At 45.1% G+C, this 16463-nt stretch overlaps 2 protein-coding genes across 4 annotated transcripts; one reads left to right on the top strand and one right to left on the bottom strand.

Annotated features, from left to right (window-relative positions):
• On the top strand, positions 1–987 carry mc4r (melanocortin 4 receptor). Its single transcript, XM_035528563.1, has one exon. It carries the CDS (start codon positions 1–3, stop codon positions 985–987), a length of 987 nt encoding a protein of 328 aa, XP_035384456.1.
• Positions 988–8769: 7782 nt separating this feature from the next.
• Positions 8770–13009, bottom strand: c11h5orf22 (chromosome 11 C5orf22 homolog). Of its 3 annotated transcripts, none has more exons than XM_027001211.3 (9): positions 12812–13004; positions 12463–12608; positions 11739–11888; positions 10970–11393; positions 10683–10745; positions 10221–10342; positions 10026–10092; positions 9759–9898; positions 8770–9306 (listed from the first exon to the last, which is right to left on the bottom strand). In XM_027001211.3, the coding sequence occupies exons 1-9, from the start codon at positions 12878–12880 to the stop codon at positions 9159–9161; spliced, it is 1329 nt and encodes a 442-aa protein (XP_026857012.2). In that variant the 5' UTR covers positions 12881–13004; the 3' UTR covers positions 8770–9158. The 3 variants fall into 3 exon arrangements, 2 of the variants coding, with proteins under 2 accessions (XP_026857012.2, XP_081580064.1); XR_014126204.1 differs by having other exon boundaries at positions 9168–9306; positions 9759–9938; positions 12812–13007; XM_081723938.1 differs by lacking the exons at positions 9759–9898; positions 10026–10092 and having other exon boundaries at positions 12812–13009.
• Positions 13010–16463: the final 3454 nt, after the last annotated feature.

A 16463-nucleotide genomic window follows, 5' to 3' on the forward strand; every position in this document is an offset into this window, starting at 1 on the left:
ATGAACCTCCTGCAAGGACTGCACCATGCGCATGGGAACCACAGTCTGGTGGCAAGGGTGAGTGAAAGGAGCTCCGCCTCGGGTTGCTACGAGCAGGTGATGGTCTCCCCGGAGGTGTTCCTCACGTTGGGTCTGGTAAGCCTCCTGGAGAACATGCTAGTCATCGCCGCCATCGTGAAGAACAAGAACTTCCACTCGCCCATGTACTTCTACATCTGCAGCCTGGCCGTAGCCGACCTTCTCGTGAGCGTCTCCAATGCGACCGAGACCATCGCGATGGCGCTTTTCACCAGTGGCCGCCTGGCCGTCTCCGCCGGCGTCCTGAAGAGCATGGACAACGTGTTTGACTCCACCATCTGCAGCTCCGTCCTGGCATCCATCTGCAGCTTGCTGGCCATCGCCGGGGACCGCTACTTCTCCATCTTCTATGCCCTCCGCTACAGCGACCTGATGACGTGGCGGCGGGCGAGCGCCATCATCGCCGGCATCTGGAGCCTGTGCGCGGCGTCCGGCATGCTCTTCATCGTGCACTCGGACAGCGTGACCGTGCTCGTCTGCCTCGTCGCCACGTTCGCCGCCATGCTCGCGCTCATGGCCAGCCTCTATGTGCATATGTTCCAGCTGGCACGCGTGCACATGAGGCGCATCGCCGCGCTGCCGGGCCCCGGTGGGGCCCGGCAGGCGGCCAACATGAAGGCTGCCGTGACCCTCACCATCCTGCTGGGCGTGTTCGTCACGTGCTGGGCGCCCTTCTTCATGCACCTCGTCCTCATGATCTCCTGCCCCAAGAACCCCTACTGCATCTGCTTCATGTCCCACTTCAACGTGTACCTCATCCTCATCATGTGCAACTCGGTCATCGACCCGCTCATCTATGCCCTGCGCAGCTCGGAGATGAGGAAGACCTTCCGGGAGATCTGCTGCAGCTGCGGCTGGGGCGGGATCGGGGATGGAGATAGATGCGGGGTTGGAGGCAGCTGCCTGTAAGGTGGAGGCAGGACCAATGGGGTCAATGGTGGGGATGGCAGTGGCCTCTCCTCCAAATGCGTGTGAGCTGCAAGAAAACGGGACACAAGCTCTCCCAACGGGAAGCATGAGCTCTCACAAACAGTGAACGTGTATTGCTGCGCTGCCGGAGCCTACATTAGGAGTCTTCATATGTTGTGCTGCAAAAATATAACTTGCAACTGAATGTTCAGGGCACTTTTACAGTTTTCACATGTTGCCCTGCTTCAACAGGTGGGTGATAATTGCTTTAAAATAGGCTTAATAAATTCCAAGCTGTAGTAACGGGTGATTGCGTTATGTTGAGCACGTAAATACATAAGATAAAATGCAGTCCTTGCTGGTGAAGACTGTTGGAAAAAGAGGTATGAATACTGAAACAATCAAGCATGTCATGAGCTAAGTCATTAATAAACAAAGGTGTTCTGAATAGCATGAGGGTCATCTTCACCTCAAACAGCAAGGTGCTTCTCAGGAATGGATATGGAAATCTGTCTCATCCACTCGGGGAGAAAAACAATTTTGTTTCTGTCATTTGCTCAGAGAATGTGATGTCAGATTCTTGCTTTATGCTGTCTTAAGAAATACTGAAAAATATTGTTCCTATTTGTTCCTTATTGTTCCTTATTGTTTAGGGCCACATTGTTTCTTATCTTTTAGGGTGTTTTTATGATGTGACTCCAACATTTTGCGTTACCTGTTTTTAATTAGCTGTTTATATACTTGTTTGAAGCAGCTGTAAATACCAACCCAGTTATAGCAGGAAATGAGACAGTGAAATGATGTGAACCATACAACCAAATCATACAACCAAAGAATTTAGAGTTTGTTTTAAGAGCCATGTAACATCAAACACAGCAGGCACACACTGTTCTAAGGGGTGTATCGGTGAATGGGCTTCTATGTTTAGAGAAAAGGCTCAGCTGATTAAGATTCTGGCTTGAAGGTCACACCTCTGTATTGTGTGTTTTGTGACATAACACAAACAATAAAATCATGTCAAAGCAAGAAATTCTCCAGGGGATCGCAGACTGCGAGTCCATTTGTAAACTCGACTTTTATTAAACCTGCGTGGCTTGTTCACTCAGTGCTCCTAGGAAAACGTTGGTCCTTTTGTTCTTGATGCTTTCTTTAAGTCTTATCTTTCATTCCACGTATTATCTCTTTCACTTCATGAAGTGGAGAAACATATTAGCTCTCCCATTTCCAGGGCTCAGCCTGACAGCACACTCACTCGGAGGGAGAAGTAGCGATAGACTCGAGTTGGTTATGCGGTCACGCAGGTAACTGAATGAAGGTGATTACACAATTGCACAAAAATTACACAAAAAAAAGTTATTTCCACAATCATTTCTTTGTGATCTCAGTAAAAACATCACAAGGGCACATTTGAGTAACTGAAGAAGTGGCTCTAACATTCAGACAGCTCATATTCAATTCAAAAACAGTGAAAAGATGGTATTCATGTCTTATTTAATCTCAATAAAGGAAGTTTAGCCCTGAACAAAATGTTAATTATTTAACTTTTCCATACTATTGTAAATACACTGCAAGATCTGTTATTTTGGCATATCTTGATCAGAACACCACATTTGCGACAAGACCCATACGACAAAAAGATTCGTATGTTAAGGGTGAACTAAGGAATACAAAATGTGCTTATTTTCAATATGTTTTGGAATCCACAGGAGTGCTTATTTCCTTTAGCACCTGTTTGGATTATTTTTTCAGAGAAATGCAGATAATGTGATGTGTAAGTAAGAAACCTCATTAGAAAGCAGAATGAATGTCTTCTTAATTAAAATGTATCTCCATTAAAGTTATTCTCTAGAGTCTGGTATTCTATTGATGTGGGAGACGGAACTGTCAACAGTTTTGGGGTCTTTAACATCTGCTTGTGTTCTAGTGTTTCAGTGCACATCTCAGAGCCCTGGGGGTCTCCTAAATACTGCACAGAACAGAAAGGAGCCAGTGAAAACATTACCACAGCTCCTGTTCCATTTTATAAAACCTCCACCCACATCTAACGATGGAAACAGGTCCTCACAGTAATTCTCTCTCTCTCACTAATGTGTGAAGGTAACTTGGTCGCTTGTGGATTACGGTGTTGGATATCGATTTACTCGGTGAAAGAGAGTGGCAAGACCTAATCAACAAACAGGCAGTAGTCAGAGCTCGTACAAAGGCAGAACAAACAGGCAAGGTACTCGGGGACAGACGTGAGTCGAAACCAGAGTAACATTAAACCGGTAACGTACAAAAAAGGGCAAAACCAAACAAGCGTAATTCATAAGAACATGCCAGGTAGAAAATACCAGAACAACAATCCAATGAGAATGCTCAGTATGCATACTAGAAGAGGCAATACTTAGCATTGAGGAATGTTCTATTACCTTATAGTTCTACTTACAATACAATAAGGTAAATCTGAGTCCGGTGATATCAATATTCCGGAGATGCTGATCTCTGGTGATCTCCTGAGGCATCATGGGAATTGGAGTTCAGCTGAGTGGAGTAGGGCAGCGTGACACTCTTTCTCTCTCTCTCACACAGAGACACACAGGACCAGTCCCATGGGCTGTTTATGGCATTTGCTAAGGCTGAGGACCCATAAGACTCCCACCATCATCTCCAGCAGCCTTACATCAGCACAAACACCTACAAGTAGGTTTGCACATACAAGAATTTGCCTCAGGTTAATAACAATAACTCCACACTAACTTTAGTTTGTGATTTTACATAGACGACCGTTACTGTATTCTTCATATACATGCTATCACATGTTCAGCAGTTAGATAACAGATCATGTATGCAGAATTTAAACAGTAGCACAATATTTCAGTGCCAGAGGCTCTGGCAGTCCTAATAATTTGTGCACGTAATGGCATGAGGAGGGATGCTGTTTTAGTATCAGGTGTCTTTGATCCTTGCTTGATTGATGCTCCTGTCTGGGAGGAGTTGAAATCAGCAATGGCTAGGAGCCAAGGGAACAGCAACGATTTTCTTAGCGCACTTCTGAGGCCTGCATTTGACAAGGTATACCTTTTTCTGCAGACCCAACACCTTTTAATTCGCATCTTAGAGGGGTAATTGCATGTCATTCATTTATACTATGTCATCCTTTTAGTCATTTATGTATATTATGCACCTGCTGCAGTCCCCCAGGGGGCTGTGGTTTCCGATAGAGAGTACGCTGTGCGCAAATTGCTTCTCATCGGTGTGTGAGTGATTGTAAAAGCTAATATATGTCTGTAAAGCAGCCTTGATTATGAGAAAGGCACTATTTAAATGTAAATAATAATAATAATAATAATAATAATAATAATAAGTAATGACTTGAGTGCACAGCTCCTCTTAACACCTACAGTCTTTTCTGCAGAATTCATTGGTAGCAGTAAAGACTCTGTTGGGTGACAAGCCTTCCCCAGACTGTAACATGGGTGCTATTGATGGACTCTTATTTCTGTGCTGAACTGAACCAGCAGCTCTTGTGGCACGTTGATCTTGTTTGACTGCTGCAGGAAACACATCACTGGATACAGGCTGGTTTTGCAATCACACTGATGTCCAAACGCCCAGCTGTTCAACGCCCCTACTGTCCTTAGGTGAACTTGGCACCGTTCTGAATGAGGCTGACGAGTGTTGCATGTGCAAACTGTGGAATTAACACGAAGAACCTTGGTTTGAAGCCACCTGTGCCCATGGAGACTTGAGGAATTACCCCAACCCAGCTGATCAGAAGCATTTTAGATGTCTATATAAAAAAGTTAGACTTTGGTTTGTACCAAACAGAGCTTAGCAGCTAGGCTCAAAATGTTTTCTTACATCCAATGCTTTTCCACTGGTTCAGTCCTAATGAGGGCTACTGTCTCTAAGCGCTTGAGGTCATATATTTGGTAGTGCATGGTGACCTTTAAAACATGTAGAACCAAAAAACTGAGCTCTCTGTCTGACGCTACTACATAAAAAGACAGGTACGGAAGAGTGAAGAGGGAAAAGACGATCCAGTGCCATGTTTTTAAAGCTTTAAGGAATTATGCAGCTGAAACGTATTTTTCCTTTCAACTTTTGATGTTGATGACAGTTCACCATGACAACTAAATTTATATTGTGATAAAAGGTACATGAAATGTCTGATGATGTAAAAGTACATTGTGGAGAACGAGCATCATTAGCCCACGTGTGTTAACGTTCCACACAATGGGATGTATGGCGCTCAGGGATTCGGTTTGCTCACTGAGAGCGACTAGGTGGACTAGAAATGAGTAAAATGTGATTTCTTTCACCTTAGTGTTTACAAGTAAAATATGAAATGAATTGAAACCCACACCACTGGTTCTCATTGTATCATTTTGGCTAATAATGAGTTAAATAAAAAATTTCCCCAAAAGGTCTGTGTTTTCTGGTAAATGTTACATAAGGAATTGCAAAGGACCAATTATACACATGCACAAACTGAACTCGAATCTGGATACACAAGACCAGTTATTTTTTAATTTCACTCACTGACTTCTTTTCAAGTTCAGGGAGCACTGCTAATTCAGTTTGAACTGTCATGTGTAAAATGCTTATTGCAGAACAGATTATAATACACACTGTATTATAAAACATTACAACCAGAGAAAATATATATTCTTTGAAATATAAATAATCATCGTTTGGAAGATTAGTGATTTTCCAACCGTCCACGTACATCTCTAACCTGGAATCTCAGCGGAGAGCTGAACCTTCCTGTCAGTGCTGTGCGGCACAGACGCTGTGACATGACAGTAACGTTCAGCACTGATGCAGCCGCAGACATGACCAGTTTGCATGTTCTTGCCTTAACACTGGTTAATCTGGTCAGTTACATAGCTTGTCGTGGTGTCAGTAAAGACATTAGTTGTCTCCATCATCCAAAGCACAAACCACATGAGAAACCTTGAGCCTACGCCATTTTCCCCTAGATGGGCACCTAAATACTCCCAAGTACCTTTCCTGGGAATTTTTTTGCCTGGTCTGCTAAATGCCATAAATGTAAATGTAAATAAATAAAAAAAAATCTTGTACTTTTAACATACAAGAGCACAACAAAAGTACACTGAAATCATTAAGCTGGGGTCAGTGAATGTTCCACAATCGAATTTCAATTACACCTCATGGATAATATATGTCTCACGGGGCACAATGATATTCGCCAGAAAGCAGATGCCGCAGTGCCATTTTTCGCCTCATGTGATTAATTAGGACCCGTTAGAGTGAGCGAGAGTCGGTCGTTAGAGCGTGACTATCTCCGGAGCGAGGCGGCGATGGAAGCGTTCCAGGCCTTTATCGGCTGCCTCTGCTTTGCTGAGATTTGCCGCAAATGAGTCCAGTGACTCTGCATAAGACCCACTTGTAGGAGCCTGGCAGCGGGCCTGCCGTTCTCGGCCAGGTGCCGCCAGCCTTGTTTCCCATTAAGGACAAAAAAAAAAAAAAAGACAAACTTTAATGACATTCAGTGGAAACTTGCGTGCAATGTTTCTGGAGCTGTTTCCTAGACTTACCAAGACAAGTTTTTAATGAATAGTTACAGGCAGAACGGTATGCTTCAATGGGATTTTGAAATGATTCTTGAAATTGCTCCAGCAAATCACAGCTCTGACTTAATAAAATGAACGGACTGAAAATTCATAGACTAAACACATACCTCTGTGAACTGGACAAAGAAACAAAAATCCTTTCAAAGCCATGTTTATTACCTCTGAACAAGCCCTTGAATCGTAATGTATATTCGAAATATATAAATAAATGTTTAAACAAAGCCCTGGGGAGACGCAACATTACATAGTCTTTCCACTACTCTCAGACGTCTGATTCGATTCATCACCAGCCAAAAATCAGACCTTTGCTTATATAAAACTGTGGACATACCTTAATGGACATACCACAATGCTGTGCACATCATCTTGGTATAATCTGGATAACTAGCCAAGGAAGAGACTATGCAGAGTGAATATAACAGTAGCTACACGTTTCGGAACAAGTCGCTACCCTGAGTGGTGGTTTGTGTTTTGGAAGTGTCGTGCCACTCCCTCATTAGGTTAATTGTTTTTCCTGTTATTAGATGACTGTGGGTAGGAGTTTAAACAGCCTTTTATTACAGTAAGAACCGATTTTTGTTTTATTCTTTTGAATGTATCTTCAAAGCCAGAGAAGATGGACCAAACAATGCAGGACTTAATTCAAGGTCTTAAAACTTTGAAGCTTCTTCTTTAGAGCTTCATGAATGCAAGAGACAACTGAATAGTACTACTCATCTCTGACAATGTTTAATGTCACGACCAATCATTTCCCACCTCTCCTCTCTAAAAAGCTGTGGTGTTTTAATTTTCACTCTTCTTCACCCAGAATGGACTTCAGGATCCCAACCACAATGGCTTCAAACCAGGATACTCTACATTAGCAGTGTTAGTAGTAACTCAGTGGTTAAGGTACTTGTAATAGGAAGGCTGAACTTGTAACCAGTTGAAGGTTGAACTTGTAACCTGTTCCAGCCCCTCCACTGCCAAGTTGCCACTGTTGTGCATCTAATCTTGGCCGTTACCCAGAGCTGAATCCCACCCAGACTGTTATGCATTTCCAGTGATGCCTCCCCACATCTTAATCTGGACATCGCCTTGAAGAATGCCATAATCTTGTAGTCTGAAAATGCACAAAACCAGGATGTAGTACCGGACAACCTGGCTTATGTTACCAGCATGCCCAGATATGCAGGTTTCTCTTGTTCAAAATTTGGCCATTTCTTTTCTCTCAGTCACTTATCCAGTCTCTTGTTTTCTCAGAACTGGAAAGCTTTCTCTTGACAGGTCTGCTAGGCCCAGCAGATCCAGAATACATCTGCATGATATTCAATCTTGCCAAGTCCTCTCACATTACCAAGTTTCAAGTTTGGTTTATTCGTCACATACATAGTCATACACAGTATAACTATACCCCCTGCTCCCTTCCCTTTGATGGCATCCTGTATGTGTCTGTATCACATTTAAAACCATTTTGCTTGCCTACAAAGCCAAAAATAGTGCACCCCCTCCAACCTGAAAGCACCGTCACCCCACATCGTATCTCACACCTTTGTGTGAGCCACCCTTTATTTTGATAATGATTTTGCATGTTCTTGGCATTCCCTTTACTGAAGTTTTACTGAAAATTGTGGACAACACGCTTTGGACCACCACCCCTTAAGGGACAGAAGAGACACGCCTCAGGTCCTTTCTGCACCATGGATCATATGGTGCAGTAAATTTCCACCACCTAACAATTTCATGTTTTCAAATATAGACTGAAGACCCACCTCTTCAAAAGGCTCTTGTGCAATCCCTGGGCAGGTCAACCCGTCTAGTGTACCATTTTTGCAACAAAGTAACCATTTACGTTGTTGTGATATGCATGACATTCAATATTTTTCATGCAATAGAAAGCTTCAGTCTTCATAAATGTAAAGGCTATGCTTATTTCAATCACTTCTCATAAACGAACCTTGCTGGTTATTTGAATATGTTTTGTATATCATCCTTTTGTACTTCAGGATGATAAACAATGACATTCAAGTGAAAGACTGAAGCCAGAGTTTCCAGAATTTCCACCACCTAACCATTCCTCGCTCTTTTTAAACAAAGGCTGAATACCCACCTCTTCAAAAAACCCATGAACTACCCCTAGGCACTTCATCACCAGTCTAATGTACTATTTCTGCAACAAAGTACTTCTGTACAGCGCAACTGCTAAATATTGAAAAGGCAAAAGTCATCAGAACTAATTTTATTTTATTCTACAAATACACAAACACACAGACTTTCAGAATGTTCACTCAATATTTGACATGCTTTTCATTTTTCAGTGGAAGCCAATTAAGCAGAAAGATGGGAAAAAATGTAAACAAATTTTGCTTTATTTTCTATCCCCATTTGTGCTTCCTATGTTGTTATTTCCCTGAAAACATTTTCCACAGTCAGCCATACTGTCTGCAGGTGCTCTGCATAAAAAAATAAAATAAAAAGTAAAAAAAATAAATAAATAAAATATATATTACACACACACACACACACACACACCCACCAAAACGGGTTTCGTTCAGAAGCAAGCATTACTGTCAGCTTCTACTAAAAACACGCATGTTACATATATTCTGATATTCAAGAGGACTGTGATATGTTTTCTGCAGAGGGAGATTCGTACTCCTTATGAACGTCTAAAGAGCCGAAGAGGTTTTCTAAAATGTCCAGCACGTTGTTCTGAATAGAGTTCACTTGTTCCGCAGGACAGTATTCATCCAGGCTGGACCTGTGAAGGAGGGAAAGGAAACCTTTTGTGATGATTTATTTTACCACGTTATGAACGGCACTAATGGCATCTGAGGCCAGCTTTAAGTCACGTCTGGGCATGTGGGAGCACGGTGGGAAGCAGATTTTGTTAACCTGTGAAAGTCCTTTGGAGACCCATGACGATCAAGCCCCTGTCAGCACACTTTTGCTCAAAGCCCCCTCGAAAACACACCATATCCAGTTAAATCAATATATCCTTAAGAATCTATACCTTAAAACTCGGATCTTCAATTTAGATCAGAGAGAAACTCTTTGGCGGGGCAAGATCCAGAGGAGTCGGAGCTCAACTATGTGGGAGGACGGGTCTTCCAGGATGGGGTTGCGACACCACCTACACAGAGTGCCAGCGCGCTTCTTGTTGCAAGTTCCCTCCCCATGCAGCACGTGTGGGGCATAGAGATGATGCTTTACCTGGCTATGGTGACTATGGTGGGTTTGGGCAGAGCCTGGAGCACGAGACGCACGGCCAGCAACAGCTGCCGGATCTCCTCTTCACTGCTAACGTGGTGCGGGAGCTCCGAGTAGTCGCAGGTGAGGCCTGCCTGGTGAACCTGTGTAGGAGCCCCAGCAAACAGACACACACGCCTGCCTCTAGCACCAACAAGCACGGGGTAATGTTTTTATTCAGAAATCACTGACGGGCAGTAATATTCGAGCTGAGAAATCAAAAAAGACCACCATTTCGTAGTCGGGCGATTCAGATCGACTCTTTAGGCTGCGCACGAGTTTCGGCACCGACTCCATCCTGCAAAGACCGAGTGAGGGTGGGCGTTACTGGCGGCTCCGACCAGCCCGGTTCCCCTGGTTAGCAGGAACCAGTCAGAAAGTGCGTGACCGGCAGTGTGAGGCACTGTGGGTAGTAAGGACACATACCCAGGTATGAACTCCCAGCACTCCATGGCGCGTTGGCTGTCATCCTCGAGCAGGTCAGCGAACGTGCTCTCGAGATACTCCAGCTGCCGTGTGCGTCTGTCCACACACTCCAAGAGCTCTTCCTTAGAACGGGAAGAAAGAGAATGTGATCTTGGTGACTTAAGTCGGTGGAGAGCAACAAAACCGTGAGGCAGGCAGGCAGGCAGGCACGCACACACACACACACACACACACACACACACACACACACACACACACACCATTTTTCCACATGAAAACAAAAAAGCGCTTGTAGACCTAAAAGATGGAAGAGGAATTGGTTCAGCAAAAGTCATAAGAAATGATGAACAAGGTGGTTGCCATTTTCAACCAGACTTCAGGAAACACTGACGAGCCCTGTCCTATGAGGCTTGGTTTTAGAAGCCTTGGTCAAGCATTTATTTGATTAAAGACCCTCCTCACCTCGTTCGCACCCTCGCGTGGCCTGCTGAAATGGTACAGTTCCTGCAGAATCGAGTACTCTTCCTGTGAAGGGAAAAGACTACACATCAGCTCCACTATGTTAGAAAACATTAAACTTTACTTAGCCTGTACTGTAAGAGACAAACATTAAATCAGTAAGACATTTGCTCTTAAATAAGACTGTCAGCATAACCTTTGGGCCTTCAGCTATTTATTTATACAGAGGTTTTACACCAATGATGTGTAATTGAAGTTCATTTCCTGACAGAGAGTTGCCTGCTCATTACCTGTGTGTACATATCCTTAAAGGGGTTTTTACAGGAGAAGAAGTCCAGGTCAATGTCGAGGATGTATTGATCGGCCTGTCCAATTATACTGAGGAGAGTGTTCACGACAGATGCTGTCGAGTCATCCTCCGTCCGGATTTGGGCTTGGGTGCTGTGGCTGTTCCCTGGCGGTGTGCTGCCACCTGGTGGCCGCGGTGTACTATTGCGAGACTCACTGCAACTTGGCTGACAGTCCTCTTCCTCCATGTTGGTGGAAGATTTGGGCTTTTTAGCAGCGCTGCAGTCCTTTCGACCATGGCTACTGGACGGAGCGTCCACTGGGTTCACTTGGATAACGTTTAAGCGCAGTGGCTTGGGTTTTTCCAGCTGGGCCGCGGGAACATACAAGGCGTCACTGAGAAAGTAGTCTTCAGTGCTTGTAACCCTGGAACGGGGGATTTAGTCACAGGACAGAAGAAGTAACGGTCTCGGAGTTGCCATCCAACACTATTAGAAACAAATCATGGTGGCGGAAGTTAGACTGCATGTACTCTGGCTCTACAATTTTTAACCTCCACCAGATATTTAAAGTGTGTACAAAGCAAGGTTTATACAAGAAATAACTAACACAAATCTTCTAGGATTTTATAAAGTGACATTCCACCATCTGACCAGCACTTCTCTAACGTATAAAAATTGCACAAAAGACAAGAACGGCACAAACGGGTATGGTCTGCAATAACTCTGAGGACTCTTTTCCCATGCAACACAGCGACACGTTGCTCCTCACCTGATGGTGGTTGTTGATGTGTCTCTCCCAACAAACATATTATGCTCCCCCTCTTTGATCTGCTGAGCCCAGTCCGGATGCATCCACATGACTTGGGACACGTGCCCGGCATAGACCATGGGCATGATCCAGTTCTCAATGCTCAGCTCACTGGCAGGGAAAAAAACAAAAAAAACAAAAAAAACCACAAGTTCCACGGATGTCAACTGTGGGCTCTTGACCATAGTCTCGTTCCAGGTCAAGCCCTAAGCAAAAATGTTCTTGCCCGTCATACGAGCCGGTGGCATGGAGCCACTGTACACAGCAGTGTCGAATGTGCTGTTAGAGTTGTTTTTTTCTTGTGGAAATCTCAAATATTTCAGCAACTGGGAAGTTCTCCAATGTGCCACTGAGCTTAATTGTGGAGAATAAAATCCTGAACTGGACATCTGACATCACTTTGTACATTCTGATGCAATACGTTGAAGAACTCGTGTGGCAGGTGGAGACGAGCTTCTCACATCATAAGATATGACAGAGAACACCCTCTGAGGAAATGTTCCCATGTCTCGGTCTCACTCACATGCAAAGATGGAGGGAGGGAGGGAGAGAGAGAGAGGGAGAGAGGGAGGGAGAGAGAGAGAGAGAGAGAGAGAGAGAGAGAGAGAGAGAGAGAGAGAGAGAGAACGTTGACGTTGTACTGTACCTGGATAATCCTCCAATCTTACCTTGATAGCCATCTCACCTGAAAAGACGCTCTTTGTCGAACACTGTGTCAGCGGGCATGTTCACGGGGATCAGGAGGTCGGGATGAGAGTCAAAATGAACCATTCGGATATCTCTCGCTGGCATATGCCGAGAGCCAATGGCACGATATATGTGGGGCACGACCTGTAGAAAGGAATAACGAAATAACTAAATGAAGCAGCTGAAAGGAATCTCCTTACTTTTTTGTGACAATTTTACTTAGCGAAGGCTATCAAGCTGTTTTAAAGGTCGAGATGTGCGTCCACACATTTTGTTTATCTAGCTGGTTAACATTAGCTAGCTAGGCTATACATCTCCTTAAAAGAGAAATTGTTTTAATCACTCACGTCATGATGATCTTCTACGATCCACACGGGCAGTTTAGCATAAGTGCGTTTCACTGGCGGTCTTTCCATTTTGTCAAATGTCGCAATAAAAATTTTAGTCAAAGAGACATTGTTGTTAGCTAGTTGCTAACAAGAACGCTTGTGCCAATATCGGTGGAACACGGTGCAACCTTAATTTATGACCGGGTGAGAACACGGCTCAACGATTAGGACCGTGTATTTTTCCTGCGCATTTTAATGACCTGCGTAAGCAGTTGTTGAAAAGGCCGGGTCACAATTGATCACATGAGAAATGTAGCGGTGAAACGCAGGCCAACGTTACTGCGTCACATTACCGGGAGTGCCAACCATCCTGAATAAATAAGAAACTAAAACAGACCTTTGAACAGATGGCACTATTTTCATCAACATGAAGGCATTGTTTTTGTTTACCATGTGCAGGAAATTGCTTTTAGCATCCTTTAATTTTTTTTTTAATTTAAACATATGATTTAGAAACCTTTAGATTTGGACCTTATTAAAAAATGAAGAAAAAAACCCCTCAACATCTTTATCAAAAATATCAGCATGTATAATTGTATTAAGTTTAATAAGTAGTATATTTAAATAAATTATTATTATTATTATTATTATTATTATTATTATTATTATTATTATTATTATGTAATTTTCTTTATGCCATTTAATTTTATGTTCAGGTGGGTTTAAATAAATGTACTGTTGTGTTTATAGTTGTTGTTTGTTTTGGCTCTCTGCCTTTAATGAAACTATTATATTTGAGAAGGTAGGAGCATCCTTTAAAACATTTACCCAACATGTTCAATAAGAAAAGAATCCCACAGTCTTTGAATGGCTAATGTGTTTGCATTTGCAGAAGTGCTGTTGTGTAGGCTGGTGCAGAGTCGAAGTCTTTCATGAGCCGAAGCTGGTTCGTTTTAAACAAGGCGAAATAGGAGCAAGATATGAGCAATGCCAGGTGAGTCTACAGGCCTTGGGGCTTCTCTCTGGCACGGCAGTGGAAACCTGCACTTAATGAAAATACAGCTGTCTCAGAGAGACTTTTCTTGAGGAGGAGGCAGCATAACGACATGAAACCAGTAATTGTGCAGCTCTCAAGTTCGAGTGCTTGCACGACAACTTCTTTTATTCACTTCATAAATCTCTGGTCAATGTACACAGATGCACCAAAATTCCAAAAGGGTGATTTTGAACTGTGAAGGGAAACTAGCACGGTATAACAAAGAATATCTTGTGTGACGCGCTGCATCAGTAAATGTAGAAACGCTGTAATCTGTATGGACGGAAACCGTAAACATACCGCGGAAGAGCAGCTTGGAAAAAAAATGCCGCAAATGGCATAGATGTATGAGGGCACATCTTCCAGGTGCCTGCTCCCTCTAGCATCACGTCAGAAGTGTTGGGAGAACTGGGGCATTAAAGATGCATTTGTGTCGTCATGTTTTATTCAGAGAGATTTCTGCCGCCTGGAACGCTGGCCTATCACTCCCAGATTGTCGTAAAGACAGGTCGATGGTGCTTAAACATGAGTGTCCTACAGCTTTCATGCCGTGTTCCCAAGGCAGATTAATTTTCGGTGTCGGATGCCTTGTTAGGGTCCTGCTTTGTTTCATCTGCAGCTAGTCTGTCATCAGCCCTTACCTACCTCTTTCCCTGGAGGCTTTCCTTAGTTACTAAGAAGTGTCACAGCACTTGTGTTGCTTCAGCAATCACTTTAAATACTCCCGGTAACAGAGGACCGACCTTATCTTGCCAGTGCTTTCGGGGAACCGCGATCTCTTTAACAGAATTACCGCGGCCAATGCAGATCAACCTTGTGGTGACTTTTAAGTGAACTGTCAGCACATCCTAGGTTGTGGTCTTGGAGTCTAATTGGCTGTCCTGAGTGCGGTGCAGTCATTCATACAGATGTGTGTGTAGTGAGTGGGTGTGTGTGTATGCGTATGTGGGTGGGTGCGCAGCACGCACTCAGACTGGCTGTGACTTGTCTATGATTAATGCCGCAGCCCGCTTTGACCCAATCTAGCGATGAAGGCCGAAACTCACTCTGGCCAGGATCATCTTCCTCCTCTTCCGCTCCTCCTCCTCCTCCCCCTCCTCCTCGTGCTCCGGGGAGTCCGTGGAGCCAGCGGCTCTCCGGCTCCCCTCGGCAGCCACGGGTTTGTTACAACGAGCGCTCGCAGCGCCGGAGGTGGAGGATGAGGAGGAGGAGGCGGCCCGTTGCCAGGCAGGCCATCTTTTGTTCAATTATTCTTTGGGACGACTTCCCGGCCCATTCTTTCAAACCCGCGCCTAGAACTGCGCCGCAGACGAGGCAGGTGAGAGAGGAAAAGGGGAGAAACTTTCATCCCCTCCAGTCAGCTCGGCCGCCCCGATGCGTGGCGTCTCGACCGGTGGGGCGGGCCCCTCCAGCCGGAGGGGGAGGCGGCCCCGACGGGTCCCTTGGCAGCACGCGTGCGATTCTCGATGCCAATTATCAGCCCTGACTCCCTGTCAGGGCGTCGCTGAATAAATAATGACGGCCTGATGGATTTCCATGTCCTCTCCTGCTATCCCTCCGCCTCCCTCTGCCTCCTCTCTCTTCTTGCTCTCTCTCCCTCTGTAAAACGAGAGCTGGTCCTTGCGGTATCGTTCTGTCATCCTATTCCACTCCTCCCTCGCTTTGTGCCAGAGGCTTCAATTTGCTATATGTGTTGCAAACTTGTGTTCTCCCACAGGTGCTCATGCCCTTCCACCCCCTCCATGGCTCACTCCGAATTGCAACTCCTTGCAATATGCCGTGCCGCTAAATATTACTGGAATATCCTTCTATTTAGCGAGCCGTGTTATCATATAGTTTCGGCGTGCGGAGGCTCGCTTGCAAGCCTGGTGCCCACTGCACTGGAGTGCGCACACTGGAGAAAGTTGTGCCCTTTCACAGAGAAGCAAGAATTTATCAATGTCAAAGAGCTCCTGGAATCTTTGCAGGTCTGGCCTATTTTTGGAAAGGGAGTGGGGTGTTGAAGGAAAAAAGCTCAGTAGCATATCCTTCTCTCTCTCCCTCTCTCTCTCTCTGTCTGTCTTGCTCTGTCTCTCTCTTACTCTCTCTCCCTCTCTCCCAATTTCTTTTTCTCCATTTCCCACCATGCATTTCCGTCTCTTTCTAACCCCCCCCCCCCCCCCCACATCACCACCCACCCGTCTCACCCCTCCTCTGCTTTAAAACGCATCCCACATTGCCTGGGTGCCCCTGTCACATCCGACTGCTGCCGCCACGCCACCCCCCCCCTTCCCCCGCTTCCCCCTGGGGCCTTCTGATTGGCTGCAGCTTCAAAGAGTAGAGTCCAGTGCAGGTGAGTGGGCGGCAGGCCTTGACTGGAGAGGGACTGCGGTAGACAGAGGCTCCGCAGCTCTGCTCGCATGCCAGCATCGCGCTACAGGGGGGTGGGGTTGGGGGTGGGGGTGGGGGTGGGTAGCCTGTGAAGTGGGCCAGCACTTGCATCCCTCTGTTCCCTCACCAGTAAGTGCGAGCGTTCTGCTTGGCAGCATCTCGCGGCATAATCGCCGCTCTGTCTCTCGTTCCATCGTGACAGCCGCGCATGCACCCACGTGCCTGGTGTGTCATTGTAACGCTTTACCGCAATGATGCATTTCG

Source organism: Electrophorus electricus, chromosome 11, assembly GCF_041902795.1.
Source record: "Electrophorus electricus isolate QZ-2024a chromosome 11, ASM4190279v1, whole genome shotgun sequence".
Lineage (NCBI taxonomy): Eukaryota > Metazoa > Chordata > Actinopteri > Gymnotiformes > Gymnotidae > Electrophorus > Electrophorus electricus.